Source organism: Rousettus aegyptiacus, unplaced genomic scaffold (assembly GCF_014176215.1).
Source record: "Rousettus aegyptiacus isolate mRouAeg1 unplaced genomic scaffold, mRouAeg1.p scaffold_m13_p_10, whole genome shotgun sequence".
Classification (NCBI taxonomy): Eukaryota; Metazoa; Chordata; class Mammalia; order Chiroptera; family Pteropodidae; genus Rousettus; species Rousettus aegyptiacus.
In genome coordinates this window covers 78950987-78968905 of record NW_023416285.1, presented here as the reverse complement: position 1 = coordinate 78968905, position 17919 = coordinate 78950987, and the positions used below count along the sequence as shown (strand labels likewise).

Genomic DNA, 17919 nt, shown 5'->3' with positions numbered 1-17919 from the left:
AACTGCAAACTAGAACAGTTTTCAAGTCCATGCAGTATTGGGGAACAGGTCTCAGGACCACCAAAGACAAGGAGTGTAAAAGGATACTCCACAATACAGAACTGGGAAACCCAAAGAATTATACCTGAGATTATGGGTAAACCAGAAAGAACTTTTGTCCCTTTACTCCACACTAAGGAAATCACAGGAATCTTCTCCAATTATCAAGAGTGGGGGAATCCCTATTCACAAGTCCACCTTCATGCAATACAAATTACTACTACCTAACTGGCCTGTAAAAACTAAAGCTTCGAATTTAGTTTCAAATGTTCATAGGATACTAGTTTTCCTAGGCACCTGGCAAAAACAAAAGCAAGCCCTCTGTGAAGGTGCAAACTTCCAATCCTAGCATTAAAAGCTTTCTTCCTATATATGAACTTCCAAAAACTATAATCTCACATTAATACACACACACACACGTGAAATAACACACTAACGACAGCAGAAAAAGAGACGCATAATCAGACTCTCAAAGCCTTTACATACTAGAATTATCAAAAATAAAATATAAGACTAAAGAAAGGTATGACAAATAAATGCAATAAACAGATAGCCCTTCACTGGATCCTTCACTACAGGAAAAAAACTATAAAGAATATTACTTGACAAGTGAAAAACACAGAATATTAACTTTATTAAATAATATACCAGTATTAATTTTTGTGTGATATATTTGTCACCAAAATAATTTTTGTGTGTGTGATATATTTCTCACCAAAAATATATATTTATATTTACATTTACATTTATATTTACATTTATATTTATATATGGCTTTGCTGGAAAATGTATACTTAAATATTAGAATAAAATAATTATGTTGTCTGCTCCAAATGGTTCAGAGAAAAATTACTGGGGAGTGGAGAGAGTGAAGGATGAAATAAAGCCCATGTGGCATAATATTAACAACTGATAGACTAGATGAAGGGTATCTAGTATATGGATGCTTACTACACTACTCTTTCTAGATTTTTTGTAGGTTTAAAACATCTCAAATTCATAAGCTCCCCTAAACAAAAAATAACACCTTTTTAAAAATTCAAGGATTGGTTTAATATCAAATAAAAAAGTAGATGAAGAGAAAAATAGTGAACACAAGCTACATTTGAAAATTGCTGAGAATAAAGCAGAGTGACAGAGATAAAATTTTAAATATAAGAGAAATCAAGAGACACAGTAAAAGAGTGAATAGATTAAACATTCATCTACTCAAAGTTCCAAAATGAGAAGCAAGAGAAAATAGGACAGCAGCTACATATAGGTAATGGCTAAGAATTTCTCAGAACTGATCAAAGACAGGACTCCTCAAATTCAGGGGTCCCAACAAAGCCCTGGCAGGAAATAGAAACATACCTTCATCTAATCACATCACAGTGAAATTACAGACAGAAGATCTTAAAAGCTACCACCAAGAAGAGACAAGCTACCCTTTAAGGAAAGAATCAGATTGAAAGCTGAATTTTCATCGTCAATAATGGAAGCTTGAAAACATGAGAATAAAATTTTCAATAAATTAGGAAAAAAGCAAACAAGTAAACATTCAACTTAGATCTGTATACGTAGTAAAGATATTGTTCAAATCAAAGAATGAAATAAATAAATTTGCAGATAAACTAACATTCTATCACTAACAGAACCTCACTAAGGAAATTAAAAAGTACTTAAGACAATAAAGTTATCCAAGATAATCTAATTTGCATAAGAAATGTGCTATAAGGAAGTGGTAAATAGGATTAATTTTAAGAGTTACCATATAAAACAACAATATGGGGGCTAAAAACAGAAATAAAATATAAGACAACAATGGTACGACAGCATGCATCGTTCTTGTAGGGCCTTAAGGAGCAAGAAGACACTGATTAACTTTTATAATACACGTGTTCAAATTTCTAAGGTAGGATTTCTCCACAGCAGCGCTATTGACATTTAGGATCAGATAATTTTTTGTTGTGAGAGCTGCCCTGTGTATCATAGGATGCTCACCAGCATCTCTGGCCTCCAACCACTAGATGCCAGTGGCACGCTCCCAGCTGTAACAACCGAAATGTCTCAACATTGTCCAATACCTCCCCACCAGGAAGCAAAACTGTCCCCAGTTGAAAACCTTTGTTCTAGGGTAACCATCAAAATAATAAGCTTCTAAGTTAAAATGGAGGACTCCACTAAAATAAAAACAGTGAGATATGCTTTAAAAGACAAGATGAGGAAGAACACAAAAAGAGACAACAGTCACAAAACTCAAGAAGCTCAGAAGCAGATGAACAAGAAACCAGAAGCTAAACTGGTAGGGTAAGGAGTAGAGTTGTGGAGGAAAGATGAAATCCAACAAATTTATAGAGCTGATTCTTCAAGTGCCTCAGGAACTGACAGTATTAGGTATTCCTGAAACTGGGGGTGAAGGCAGAGGTATAAAATGAGGACCACGACTGCTAGAAAACCCTTCATGCCTGGCTGCTGGGTGTACACCCCTGCCTTATCTTAGCAGAAGTGCAGGGATTTTTCCCTCTGAAGAGGGAAATCAGTTAAGGCTCTGAGTTGGAAGATAACAAGCACAACTGGGACCTGGGCAGCAAACAGAAAGAGGGAAGGTTGAGGAATTACGCACAAACTAAATGTCAGCTACCAAGACCTTGGCAGCCCTTACTTTGTAGACAGAAGATTTTAAGACTTCTGTGGAAAATCGATTAGTCTAAAAGACCTAATGGTTCTAACATTGGGGACTCCCCCAAAAGCAGCAGACTCAGACTGCCATAAAGTGAAATTCAAAGTGCCTTGCAATTGTGAGAAAAAAATGATTTCCAACCTAGAATTCTAAACTCAGGCAACCAGCAATTAAATATAAGAGCAGAATATAGACATTTTCAAACATGCTGTCTCAATTTTACCTTCCATGTGCAACCTTTCTCAAGAAGTTAATGGAAGTTGTGCTCCACCCATTTTGGAAAAATCTGTTTTTACACAATTTGTGCAGAGACTAGATACGTGAATCTGAGGGTCTGATATACAAATCACTCTCATTCATTTATTGAAATAGAAAGCTAAGAAACCTGTTGCTAAAAGTTCCTGTGTGTACTTTAAATTCCTTTATCCTATAATTTAGCCCTTTCCCTAGTTTCCCCAAATTATAAGATTTTACTTTCTTGTTAATATGCAGGATAACTTATTTTCAAATCTTTCTAAATCTATAATTCAAATAATTTTCCTAATATTTTTCTTCTAATAGTAACCAGAATCAATTTCTCTCACTAATCACAATCTTACTCTTAACACTAAAAGTACAAGTTAACACCAACCAAAGCTATAAATAACCAACTAAAAGAGGGGACAAGAAGAGGGGTTATTAACTATGAAAAGCTTTTAGATTCCGCTAAATACAGAATATGTTACCTGATTTTTTCAGCTCCTCCCTAACTGGAATTGTTTTTATTGTACGAGTCAGCTGCTTTTTATAAGAGCAAGGTATCCTGTGCAGGTGCAAGGCCCCAGCATATTAAACAGCAGGATGTAAGAGTATTCTAGCAATCCTATCCAAGCTTCTCCTGCATATCTAAATAGACCCAAGGAACCTCTACAGAACTCTGAGATGAGCGTTTCTCAAAATATAGCTGTACAATTCACTGCACCACTCTTTAAGAATTGTGGAAAAAGGTGAAATCAAGGGGTCTGGGGAGAGATACTATGAACACTTGTTAGAGAACAGAATGACATTAGAGTGAAACGCCAGACTTAAAGGATGGTCTGTGTGTAGCAAAGGAATTATACTTATGTCCCCTACATAAAAATAAAAAGTATGTGGTGACATTAAAGAATTAAAATTAATTTAAATAAATAAATAAATAAATGAAACAAAGACCTCCCCTCAAAAAAAGAAAAAAATAAAAATAAAATAAAAAGTGATCTTGTACTGACAAAAAATGAGAAGTATCTTGTTGGCTATACCAAACCAACAGAGAAAAGTGTCTGTTTTAATTAGTTATATGATTTTGTTTTTATGTATCTGGCTAAGTTATTTCATTTTTCCCCCCTTCTTTTTCTAAAAAATGTCACTGCGTGGGCAATAACAACAATTGAATTAGTACTGACTAGCACATTAGCACATGGGGGAAACCACTGGCACAAGGCAACTTTAATCCAGTTCATTCTGGAGCTGGTAAGCATACTGCATGCAAGGTGAGCTATTGCCTACTAGTTATAGAGATTAGGAAGTAACTAGCATTAATATAATAAAACTTGGAAAGAAGATTTAGTACCTTACTGATTTCAAATGTTCTATCATTTCCATACCAAGATACAAACCTATTCATTCCTTTTGTCTCTGAATAACAAAAAGAGAGAATGTTTGGTAACTCACTGGTCGATTCCTTGATTACTCATACCTCTTGATCTCCTGAACTTTGGAAATCTCCTTTGCTGAAACTTGTATCCCGAGTCCACCGAGGGGGTTTCCAGGTTCTTTCCTGTGTTCCTCTGTTGTAGTAATAACAACGCCCTGAACTATCTTTATGAGTTTCCCATTCTCCATTAATCTGAATTGCTGGGCTCCCAGGAAGCGGGGGGAGAGCAGACTGGGATATTTTCAGTTCTTGTAGATTAGCATAGACGGGAGAATCTGGACGACCTTGATTTGGAGGTGTCGTTGCCTGTGAAGAATTTTGAATATTCATGTTTAAACTGGCATAATCTTTATAAATTAAAATTAAATGAAACAGATTTATAAACATAGATACTAACATTCATTTTAAAATACATACAGGCATATGAATTCTTTCTCATGAAGTAACAATTTAAGTTTTAATATTCATATTTTTACTGAAAAAATTTAAAGATTCAAATATACGCCAAAGTGTGATTAATAATTTTCCCTCATCCTGAAAGGATATGCGACTAGAAATAAGGAGCTATGAGTTCTAGTTCAAGATCAGGCACTAAGAATTGGTATTACATCACTTCGTCTCTTCGAAATTCAAATTTTAAATCTCTGTAAATGAGAAAATTAGATTAAACAACCTAGGTCTCCTTTGGCTCTAAAATTCTATGATTTTAGGGAATTTTTAAAATATAAAAAATCTTATAAGTGGACCTCAGAATTTATACAGAAAATTATCAAGTTTTGTTAGAAGTTCTAATATTAAACTAGAAATAAAAATGAAAGATTAAAAAAAAGATATATTACTTCAGCTAAGAATTTACTACACCCTATTTCCTTCTCAGCAGTCATAAACAAATCATTTAATCTCTTCCTAGTTTTCATATTTGTGAATTTTCTAACAGAGGAAAAATAAGAATGAGCAGTAACTCTGAAATGCATGCTTAATCTTAAGCTACATTTTTTTTTAAATATCTCACTAGATGTCAGTCAAGAGCAGAATACTCTTCACACAATTTGCATAAGGACATTGTAAACTGTAATAAGTTAGAAGTCTAGTTACTGGGGGGAAAAGTATACATCTGAGAACACTGTTTTGTTCTGTGTATTCGTATTTGTGTATATATTTTTCCTTTTACAACAGGGTTTCTCAACCTCAGGCCTATTAGCATTTTGGGACACATGACTCTTTTCTGTAGGAGGCTATCCTGTGCACTGTAGAATGTTAACGCTTCTCTGGCCTCTACTCACTAGATGATAGTGGCATTCTCCTCACTATGACAACTAAAAAGTCTCCGGACGTTGCCAAATGTCCCCTAGGGACAAAACTGTCCCTGATTTAGAACCACTGCTTTGTCATATAAAACCTCAGCATTATATTTAGATATTCAATTACTTCTATAATATACCCAGAGTTTTATGAGTGCTTAAAAATAATGACTTAAAAAGGAAAATATGGATGGATACACTGAATCAGTTTTACTGAAATTAAAGTACTTTAACTTCTAAAATATTATTTGCCTTTGAAATAATTATGACTCTAAATCACAGAATACGTTTTAAAAAACAGTAAAATAACTCAACATTTGTAAAATGATTACCTTTTGTCTTTTAACATATGATAATTATGCCAAGAATATGTACCCAATGATACAAATTAGACTAATGCAAATTAGAATACAAATTAATTTTTTTTAAATGCTAGCTTTGAATTTAGACTACCACCAAACAGCATCCTTCTATGAAGAAAATCTATCCATGAAGGCAGTATTTCTCTTCCAAAATAACCATATCCTGGTGAATCCTCCAGGATAACAATGCTTATCTCACTAAAATAAACTGCTAATACAACAAACAATTCTATATAGCAAATGATTTCTCAGAATCTTATCAAGAGAATATTTATTCGACAAGTATTGATGAACTTCTTATTTGTTCCTGATACTTTACTAGACTTGGGGAAATAAAGATGCCAAGAAACAGCCATTTTTTAAATGATGTTTATGGACAAAGTCTAAATCTTTAAAATACAACTAGTTCCTATTGTTTAAACAGCTCACATTTAAAGATTTTCCAATTTAAAAAAAATTAAACTGTTTCGACATAGTTCGTAGGGCTAGAGTAATTCTGAAACAAAAGCAAAGAAGAATTAAATGAAAACTATAAATCAAATCTCAGTTATAAATGAATATATGCCAAGTAAAACATCAGCAATCAAATCCAGCAATGCGTTAAATGAATCTGTCTTTAGGAAATCTCTTACTGTAATTATTTACATTAATAGATTAAGATGATCACCTCTATAGACACCAAAAAAGCATTTGGTAGAATTCAACATGGATTCAGGAAAAAATTCAGCAATTGAGGAATAGATGATGCCTCTTTAATTTGACTTTTAAAAATTATTTAGAATAACCATCATATTTAGCATGACACTGATGAAAACATTTTCATTAAAGTCAAGAATAATACTAAGATGCTTTCATTCAAAATTGTACTAGAGGTCCTACAAAATGTACTAAGATATGAAAAACAAATTAAACTCATAGATACCTAGAAGAAAAAACACCCAACATTTGTCATTGACATAATATCTGAAAACCCAAGTACATAAAAACTAAGAAGCTTTAGCAGTTAGTTGGCCAGATACAAGATCATCTAATCAGTTTCCCATACGTGAGCAATGACAAGTTGGAAAATGTAATAGAATAGAAAATTTCATTCATAATAGGAAAGAACTGTTCAAGACAAATAAATTCTAACAGAAATGTACAAAACCAAATGAAGAACACTTATAACACTTTCCTTAGGCACCTAAAATTATACTTAATAAACTTTTGTTCCTAAATGTAAAAACCGAACTTTGTAAACATGTTAATTCTCAAAAAATTAATCTATTAAGTCTACAAATTCAATGTAATCTTCAGCATGTAGTATAGTGTACACCACATAGTACACTGTAGTACTTAATGAAATTTGTTGAATGAATGAACAAACATGTGAACCCTTAAAGACTGCAAACATATATGCCGAAGTAAAAGTAAAATTCAAGGACTTGGAACTGGTTACACGTGATAAAGAGAGGAAACTAGGAAAACATCCACATTTCTAGTTTGGAGAAAAAGATGGACAGTTGTATCACCACCCAAGACAGAAACTACCTAAAAATGAATTGAGTGTCAAGTACTCAGTGAGGTGATAATATAACTATAAATTTTAAAAGTCTTGAATTCTCAGACTTCATAATATAGTAAAAATGTCACAAAAAATCATTTAAATATTTAATACACACAATGCTAGAGCTACACATGAGCTACTATGGGAACAAAACAGAAGAGAACTTGAAACAAGTGACTAAGCCTTAGAAATTAAATAAAAGTTAGCCAGGTAAAAGTTGAAAATGCGGGAGGCAGCAAGAAGAAAAAGTTTGAAGAAGAAGAAGAAGAAAAAGAGCATAGTACAGTCAGAGAATGAAGCTGACTCACGGAATAGTTAAAAGGAGCAGCAGGATAAAGATCAAAGGAGAAGCAAATAACAGAAAGAGATGTTTGCCATGTTAAAAAAGGCATAGACATTACTTAGTAGCATTTAGGGAACTAGTGAAGACTTTAAGACTGAAAGTACATTCTGATTTAAAATTTAGAAATTACAGATTTTAGAGGGACATAACTAGAGGCAGAGATGAGTTAAATTAGTACAGACAGATGATAAAGCTGCTATAAAACAACAGTAGGAATGGAGAAGCAGGGCTGGATTCAAGAAATAATTATAAGGTTAAATTAACATGCAGATTGTATCTTTGTTTATGTGAAGCATATTTGTTGTATGTGTTTTTAATCATATATTAATGTCAAGATGAAGAATAAGATAAAAAGAGTAGCAAAAAGGAGATCATTTAGAGTATATTAAGTTAATGCACTTTAGAATATTCAGGTGAAGATGCTTAGACCGTTACACAGACTGGGAGCTCAGTACAGAAATCAGGGCTAAAAATTAAGTGTAAAAGTCATCACCATATTGGTGAAGCCAGTAACTTAAGACGGTACACAACGAGAGGAGGAAAAAAACAGAAACATGGAGAATACTAAGCAGTTGCTTTACAAATTAAAACTAGAATACAGATACACAATTAGCAGAGTCTGGTATGCTGACCGCTATTGTTGTTATTAAGTATTACTGTAATTAATTAAGGTGCCAGACAAAGTAAGAGGATCTAGTAAAGGAGAAGAAAGAAAAGTCAGTAGATGGTGTAACAGGAAAAGATAGTCTTTAAAAGTCAACAAGGAAAATTTCAAAAAAGAGGAAACTTGACGGTACCAATCTTTGACGCTAAGGACACTGAAACAAATCACTAGATTCAGCAATTAATAAATCATTAAAAGACTTCAGCTTCTAGCCATGAAGATCCAAAATTACCTTTCTTCTATGAACAACCAGAAAAGTGAATAAAATACAGAAAGCAAGTATTTTCAGGCACTGTCCAACAAGAAGCACAGGACTGCGATCCCTGAGAGAAGAAACAAAGGCGGTGGGCTCTGCCACTCCCAGGCTTTTTCCCCAGAGGTAGTTTCCAGAAAGCAGCCCAGGGAGGGGAAGCCCAAGCACAGTCTAGCGAGCTCAGTGAGTGAACAGGACAGAGAAACAGACTTACAGTTGTTACTTAAGGAACAAAGAAAACAATACAAGAAATAAAATTAGGTAAATATCAAACATGCAAAAAAGGAGAGGAAATGGTCTCTAATTTTTTAAATCAGGAATCTTCAGACTTTGTTGGTATTCTTCAAAACCGATGTATCAAGAAATAGGGGTGAAAGTATATGTGAAAAAAGAGATTTTTAACAGTAATTCTAAGTAGAACAACATATAATTTGAAGAGGTGTATTGACAATGAATGAATGGAAAAACTTTAAAATTTCGTATTTTCACTTTCTACTAGTTAATTTTTCAGTGGATGGTCATTTAAAATGTAGTTCATTTGTTTTCAGAAATGCTTTCTAGTAGATATAACAACTTTCTTTTTGAGTTCCAGTCAAGATGGAGAAGAAATTGCTGTGCTTGCCTCCTCTCATGACCATACAACTATAGGCAACCATCAAGGAGAACTGCCTGAAGTCCAGCTGAACAGAAGTCTTATAACTATAGATATATACTAAAGTAACCACATTAAGATTGAGACTGAGACCAGTCCCATGCCCACGTGTGGCAGTTAAAAATCGGGAAGAACATCTCAACTGTAGAAGTCCCCACTGAAAAGCAAGGGTGCCCAGCCTAACATCAGGCTTCCCAGCCCAGGGCTACAGTGCCAAGGAGAGAAGTTCCCGTAACTTTTGGCTGTGAAAACCAGCAGAGCCTGTGGCTGAGTGAGACAGAGGGCTGCAGAAGTCCCAGAATGTCCTCTTGATTAAGCAAACACAAACTTATTTACTAACTCACTTGCTCTGAGTTCCAGCACTGAGGCAGCAGACTGAAAGGTGCCGAAAAAGGAAGTAAACTGCCTGGCTTCGGGGCAAAGGCTGGAAGGCCGTTTTCTCCCAGACACAACTGCTGGCAGAAGCCATTGTTCCCTTGTTGAGTCTGCCCCACTCCCAGGGTACAGACGCAGGCAGGCACCATATCTGAGTCTCAATCAACCTGGGTAACACCATTTGCCCCGCTCCAGTGATTCCCTGAGACCCCACCCCACTCAATTTGCAGGCCCACCCAAGCCTCTTGGTTCATGCTGCAGACTTTCCTAAAATCTATCAAAGCTTCTCAAAACCCAAACAAGCAGCACCTGGCTCAGCATGCCCCATATCTCTGGCCAAGCAGCCCTAAGCCCAGCATTAGCGGCAGTTGGCCTTGATTTGCAACTTCACCTCCTCCAGGCACCTCCAAGCCCAGCACAAGTAGCAACCATCTGCAGATCACTTTGTAACTAACTCTTACCAAGTGGCCCTAGGCAGGGTGCAGGCAGTGGCTGATGTTGGCCTGGAACAGAGCCCCTCCCAAGAGGCCCCGGACGTAACATACCTAGTGGGGTGATTCAGGATAACATGAGAGCACCACCCAACCACCTCTACAAACGACACACACAGAGAACAGACTGGGCATAATCAGAATCACACTAAAGTAAATCCTGCTCCCTAGGGTCGGTATAACAGCTCCTTCACTGTAGACACAACCGCCCTCAGTCTGAGGGTCAATCCCTCCCACTGATCTGCAAACAGCAACCCAGGCTCAACCACCACAGGGGGGCACACACAAGGCACACAAGGGACACACCTGAAGAACTGGCTCCAGTAACTGGGGAGACTGCACCACTGGGCCCCACAAGACACCAACTACATAAGGCCGTTTTACTAAGACCAGGAAACATAACGGCTCTACCTAAAACATAGAAACAAACACAGGGGCAGCCAAAATGGGGAGACAAGGAAACATGTTCCAAATAAAAGAGAACAAAGTGCCACCCCCCCCCAAAAAAAAAAAAAAAAAAACGAACTAAATAGACACAAGCAATCTACCAGATGCAGAGTTCAAAACACTGATCATAAAGGACAAAAAGGTAAACAAAAATGGAGACAGAAAACATGAAGAACCAGTCCGAAAGGATGGATTCAATAACTGAAATAAAGAGTACGTTAGAAGGAATCAACGGTACATGAGATGAATCAGAGAACCAAATCGGCAACAATATCAAGCATAACAACATTCACATCATGGGGTACCAGGAGGAGAAGAGAGCAAGAAATTAAAAACCTACTGGGAGAAATAATTAGAGAAAACTTCTTTAATCTGCCAAAGGAAAAAGACATAAAAAGCCCAGGAAGCACAGACAGTCCCAAACAAGATGAATACGAAGAGGCCCACATCTAGACACATCATAATTAAAATACCAAAGGTTTAAGACAAAGAGAGAATTTGAAAAGCAACAAGAGAAAAGTTTCTAGTTACCTACAAGGGAGCTCCCATAAGACTGTCAGCTGATTTCTCCACAGAATCTTTGCAGGCCAGAAGGGACTGGTAGGAAATATTCTAAGTGATAAAAAGCAAGGACCTACAACCAAGATTACTCTACTCAGCAAAGCTATCATTTAGAATAGAAGGACAAAGATTACTCTACTCAGCAAAGATTACTCTACTCAGCAAAGCTATCATTTAGAATAGAAGGACAAATAAAGAGCTTCCCAGATAAGAAAAGCTAACGAAGTTCACCACCACCAAATCAGTATTACAAGAAATGTTAGAGACTTCTTTAAGAAAAACTAAAAGGTCAAATATATGAATAACAAAATGGCAATAACTATGTATCTATCAACAATTACTTTAAGTGGAATAAACAATCCAATCAAAGACAAAGGATTGCTGAATAAGAAAACAAGACCCTTACATATGATACCTATAAAAGATTCACTTCAGATCCAAAGACACACAGAAAGTAAAGATATGGAAAAGATATTTCATGAAAATGGAAACAAACAAAAAGCTAGAGTAGCAATATATACTTATACAATGCAAAATAACTTTAAAGCAAAGGCTATACCCATAGACAAAGAAGGACCCAGTAATCCCACTTCTGGGTACTTATCCAAACAAACCAAAAACACTACTTCGAAGGGACATTTGCATCCACAGGTTCATTGCAGTATGATTTATAAAAGCCAAGATACGGAGGCAACCTGGCTGTCCACCACTGGATGAATGGATAAAGAAGAGGTGGTATACATATATATACAATGGAGTATTATTCGGCCATGAAAAAATAAATCTTGGTATCTACAACAACATGGGTGGACCTAGAGGGTATTTGTGCTGTGTGGAATAAGTCAGACAAAGAAAGACAAATGACATATGATTTCATTTATGGTAGAATCTAAAGAACAAAATAAACAAAACAAATAAACTCATAGATACAGAGAATATTTTGATGGTTGCCAGATGGTAAGAGGTTTAGGGGTCAAGTGAAAAAGGGGGGAGATTAATAAGTACAAATTGGTAGTTACAAAATAGTAATGGGGATATAGAGTATAGCATGGGGAATATAGTCGGTAGTACTGTAATATATGTATGATATCATTTGGGTACTGGATTTATTGGGGTGATCACTTTATAATTATATTACTTATAATTTATATTACATGTCCAATCGCCCTGTTGTACACCTGAATAATATAGTATTGTTGCAGAAAAGATACAAAATTAGACTGGCAGAAACCAAGCAGCACTCGGAGAGTTGGAGAACTCAAGTTTATTACACCAGTGGTCCCAGAGGAGCTAGTGCTCTGACGATCTGGGCCTGGAGCTCAATTGCAACACTCCTTATATAGCCCCTTTTTGACACAGGCTGACTGTTTAATTTGTCCTCAGACCATTAAGAAGTGGCAGAAGTTGCTATGGTTGCAGATAGTTACACTGTGTTACAATGGGAAGAAGTTGCTATGGGTTACCGGTGCTTACAAAGTGTTACAAAGCTTGGGAGTTGCTAGGAGGTACAAATAGTTACATTTGTTGCTTAGACAGATCAAACAAAAGGGAAAGTGAGTCTTTAGTCAATTTCCAATACAGCCCATGCAGCAAGCATATTTACAGAAGCAGAAGAGAGCTGACTAGCCTTTTGAATAAAAATTCCTCTTCAGTATGTCAACTGTAACTGAAAAAGGAAAAATACGGCAATCCTCACAAAATATTGAACACACACATACAAAAACTTTGTTTTCTTAATGAATTCAACTCCATAGTTAAAAATCAGCCTTAACTTTCAATTTCCAAAGTGTGTGGGAAGAGACAGAAGACGACTTAGTATTTTTTAAATACTCCCATCTCTGGCAAAAAGAAACTGTCTATGTTTATTACCAATGGCTCAAACCACTGAGAAAAATTCAATGAAATTACCACTGATTGATCACTAACAATTTTCCTCAGGAACTCTCAAAAATATAAATTCTTGGTAGGAAAAATACTTAGCATAAAATATCAATCTAATTTTTACATATTTACAAAATATATTAACTACAATAAGGGATGGTTAAGTGATTAAATACCACTTTCTCTAGTGAACCAAAATGTGTTTAACAAACACTTGGTGAAGGTATAATGTAACAACTTTAGTTTACTGCTGGTAATTTTAATTAGTTGAACCTTTTTGGAAAACGGTTTTGCAGTATGTTTCAAAAAGTTTTAAAAATATTTTTAGGATCCTGAGCAAAGGAGATGGAGGAATCTCAGATGTATAAAAAAATTTTCCCAGCAAAAATGTTCATTCAAATGTTATTTATCAGAAATAGATTAGGAACAATCTAAATATCCAACAAAGAAATAGTTTAAATAATGATACAATACTAAACAAGCACTGAAAATGCTAATGATTTTTAGTAACATGATAAATTATGAGATTTATGAGAAAAGCAAAATATAAACCTGCTTCTAACTTCCAATTAAATTCCAACTAAAAATTTATACGTATGAAGTAAAACAAACTAAAACATTATCAGTGTTTTTTTTTTCTGCAGAGATAATGGGATTATGTATGATTTTTTTCTTTGTGCTTTATTTTCCAATTTTATTACAATGAGAATTACTACCTTTAGAGTTTGGTTAGGATAAGAATCTGGGGCAACTGCCTAATCCACTGACTCATAAATGTGACGGGATTAGTATTGACACTATTTAAACTAGTGTTTTTTAAGGGGTGGTAAATGGATCATCTATATCAGATTCATCTAGGGGTGATTAAAATTCTTGAGTCATATCCCAGAGTTACTGGGGGTGGACGGTAGTGGGGGGTAGTAGGCAAGAATCTGTATTTTTAAGTACCCTATGTAATTTTTATGTATACTTCTGTTCAGAAAATACTAATAGAACTCAATCTTCCTGAGTGGCCTTAAGGCAAACTGGCCCCTCTAGCTCAATAAATTTGTATTACAAAAAAAATACAAACACTTAAAGACCATTCTGAAGTCAATACCACCAGGTGTTTCGTAGTCAAAGGAAGAAGAGTTAAAAGAACAACCCACAAAAAGAAGTATTTCTAATATATGAATCAAATAAAAATGTTCTCTAATATTTATGTGACTTAAGTATTATGCACTTATATGAACAACCTTTTGCATACACAGTAAAGAACAAAAATAACTGGATTTTTCATACCAAAAAAAAATCTTTAAAAAGAGAAAAAAAGTTAATTTTATAGGCCATATCCATCATTAATTAATAACTGAATTGGGACCAGTACTTCTGCACATGACCCAATTTTATATTTAAAAAAAGACTTGGCCTGTTCCACTTTACCTATACATAGACTAAAATAGTCCTCCCACTATCCACAGAAAGGAAAAATTAGGGAATCATATATAAAGAAGGTAGCTTTAAACTTAGATTGTACTTGAATCCATGCTTTTTCAATACCCAAGATATTGAGATTTGTTTTCTTTTTACTTTTGACATTACATAGTTCAAAAATTGCTGGTAAAATAAACTTTAGAGAAGGCAGAATACACATTAACTAAAGAACTACACCTTGTTTCTCAATTAGCATATGCTACACAATACAAATACTTTGGTATGTGCCTTAATATAAATGAAGAATTATATCACTGAATAATTACATTCAATAATCACACCTTTGATTTAGATTTATGGAAACAAACAAAAAGAAAAAAAATAAACATTTACCAAGGTATCCAAATCAAAATTTAAATTATTTTTAAAGTTCTATTTTAATTCATGCAGGAAAAAGACATTTATGTTCCTTTGGTAATTTACATGTTTAAATTCTGCCTTACCATAATTGCTAATTATTATAACATTGAGCCAGTTAACAGAACAGAGAAAAAAAGAAAAAAAAACTGTCAATAAGCCAATATTCGGTTGAAAGAGGACTAAAATTTGTTTTACTTTCACTACTGCAAAATTACATATCAATCTTAACTGAAAAGTATAAGTTTCCAAAAAGCAGTCTTTTCACTTAAAGCCAAATTTTAGGGTATAAAAACATATGAACCTGTGTTTAATAGTTTTAAGATAGAAAACTTACAAATTCTAATGTTAACTTCTTAACGCATGATTGCGTTGCGATTTCAAACTCTATACCTTAAAGTATACTTGTATTTTTCTATAATTTACTTATTTAGCTAATATTTTAAAACTATGAGCTAGGTGGGAGATGAAAAAAAGGCAGTTCCTTAAAAAGCTTCTTCACAACAAAAGAAACCATCAATAAGACAAAGAAGCAACCATCTGAATGGGAGGAGGCATTTGCAGACAACACCTCCAATAAGGGATTAATATCCAAAGTATACAAAGAACTCATACAACTCAACAATAAAAAATCAAATAATTCAATTAAAGACATACAAATGGCCCAAAGACTGGTGAAAAGATACTCAACTTCACTCCCTGTTAGGGAAATGTCAAGCAATATCACAATGAGATACACTATCTCACACTCATTAGAATATCTATAATCAGCAGGACAAATAATAACAAGTGTTGAGAGGTTATGGGGGAAAAGGAACCTTACACACTGCTGGTGGGAATGTAAATTGGTACAGTCACTATGGAAAATAGTATGGAGGCTCCTCAAACCACTAATAATAGAACTACCACATGACCCAGCAATCTCTCTTCTGGGTATCTACTCCAAAAATTTGAAAACACTTATCTGTGAAGATATATGCACACCAGTGTTCACAGAAGCTATATGCACACCAGTGTTCACAGAAGCGTTTATTCATGGTGATCAAAACAAGGAAACAATTGAAATGTCCTTAAATAGATGATTGGATAAAGAGATGTGATATATATATATATACAATGGAGTATTATTCAGCAATAAGATAAAATACTGTCATTTGTGACAACATGAATCTTAAGATTATCACACTAAGTGAAATAAGCCAGAGAGAAAAAGCTGAGAACCATATGATTTCACTTATATGTGGGATATAAAACTGAAAGCAACAAAAGAACAAGACAAAGAGAAGATCACAGACAAGAGTTTATTGGTTATCAGAGGGAAGTGGGGGAGAGGAGGTAGAGAATTGGGTAAAAGGGATCAAATATATGGTGATGAAAAGAAATTTAAAATTGGGTAGTGAACACACAATATAATACACAGATGACGTATTATAGAATTATACGCGCAAAACCTATAATTTTATTAACCAATGTCACTCCCAATAAATTTAACAAAAATAAATTTAAAAAAAAAGAAAAAGAAAATAGGGAAGTTCCTGTCCTTAAGAGCTAGCAGCCTAGTATAAAGAGGAAGAGATAGGTGGAAAAAAAAAAATTCCAATGGCATGAGCTAAGTGCTACGGAGAGGTGTGCATGCAGGATGCTCTGGAAGCACAAAAAAACGGCACTAAACTGAAAGAGAGTGAGGCATGTTCAGAAAACGTTCACAGCACAGGTTTAACTGGATCAGTAAAGGAAAGCAGGAGGAAGCCCAGTGAGCCAAGAGAGGTGGTGAAGGGCATTCCAAGCATACTCAAAATCTGTTTTTAGCTGACATAATAAAAGAAATGAAAAGTAACCTTTTGATAATGAAACATAACTGGGAGCTAAGTAAAGTCAGTATTGCAAAAAGCTTTAACAGATAAATATCGTCATGGTAATAAATTCTTTTCCTTACTGGTTTTTTTTCCAGGTGGTTTTTTATTATTGCAACTCAAGGTTGCTCAACTCCTATAAGATTTGATACCTTTTATTTATATACTGAAACTGCTTTTAGCCCTTCATCTTTCATCCTGTTCCTGTTCTCTTCCCCTCCTTCGATCTCCATAGCCAACAACCTGAACATCCCCTTCACACCACCACGGGTCTGCCTGCTCCCCTGACACAGACAAAAATAAAGCAGGATCCAACTAGAAGAGCTGTGAAGCCTGCCAAATCCTTATTTGTAGAAATCCATACACAAACAGACTATGAAGTCATTTGTGTTACCAACCTGCAATAATAACTGCCAAATGACAGCAATCATTCCAGGTTATAAACTAAAATCACTGGTAGCTAAAGACTATCTGTACGTAAGAGCTGACAGACACAGTAACAATAGTTAGTCTCTAAAATCTGCCCTTTTACCTGGGTAAAAGGGTCCAAAACACACATAGTGTGTACAGTGAAGAAGTTTAACATAGGTTAAAGATTCGCCAAAAAAGGAACGAAAGACATTATTTCCCCTTCAAAATCAAGCCCACACTTCTCCAGTGTCATTTTCTGTTTTAACCTCACAGGCATCTATCTTCTCCTACAGCCTTACTGCAGCTCATCATGGTACTTACAACCCTAGATTTACTTGTCTCCTTTTCCCTCTAGAACTTGATTATCTTTAAGGCACAAATGTTTGCTTTGTTAACTCTTCAAATTCAATGCTTAGCATAGCACCTGCACACAGTAAGCATTCAATATGTTCCTGAATGACAATTGCTTTTAGAAGCAATCATGAAATCCATACACTAAAATGAATCCCCTACTCCTGTTTTCACAGTCTCCTTGGGAAATCTTACCTAACTCCACTGCTTCAATAAATTCAATCT

General features: G+C 35.0%; 1 protein-coding gene across 5 annotated transcripts in view; it reads right to left on the bottom strand.

Moving 5' to 3' along the window:
* ARHGAP12 (Rho GTPase activating protein 12) overlaps positions 1 to 17919 on the bottom strand; it is a 112274-nt gene that overhangs the window by 47569 nt on the left and 46786 nt on the right. For all 5 annotated transcript variants that reach the window (XM_016160117.2, XM_016160118.2, XM_016160120.2 and 2 more), the window contains exon 4: positions 4416 to 4679. In XM_016160117.2, coding sequence (XP_016015603.2) covers positions 4416 to 4679 — 264 coding nt within the window. The remainder of the gene's footprint in view (positions 1 to 4415; positions 4680 to 17919) is intronic.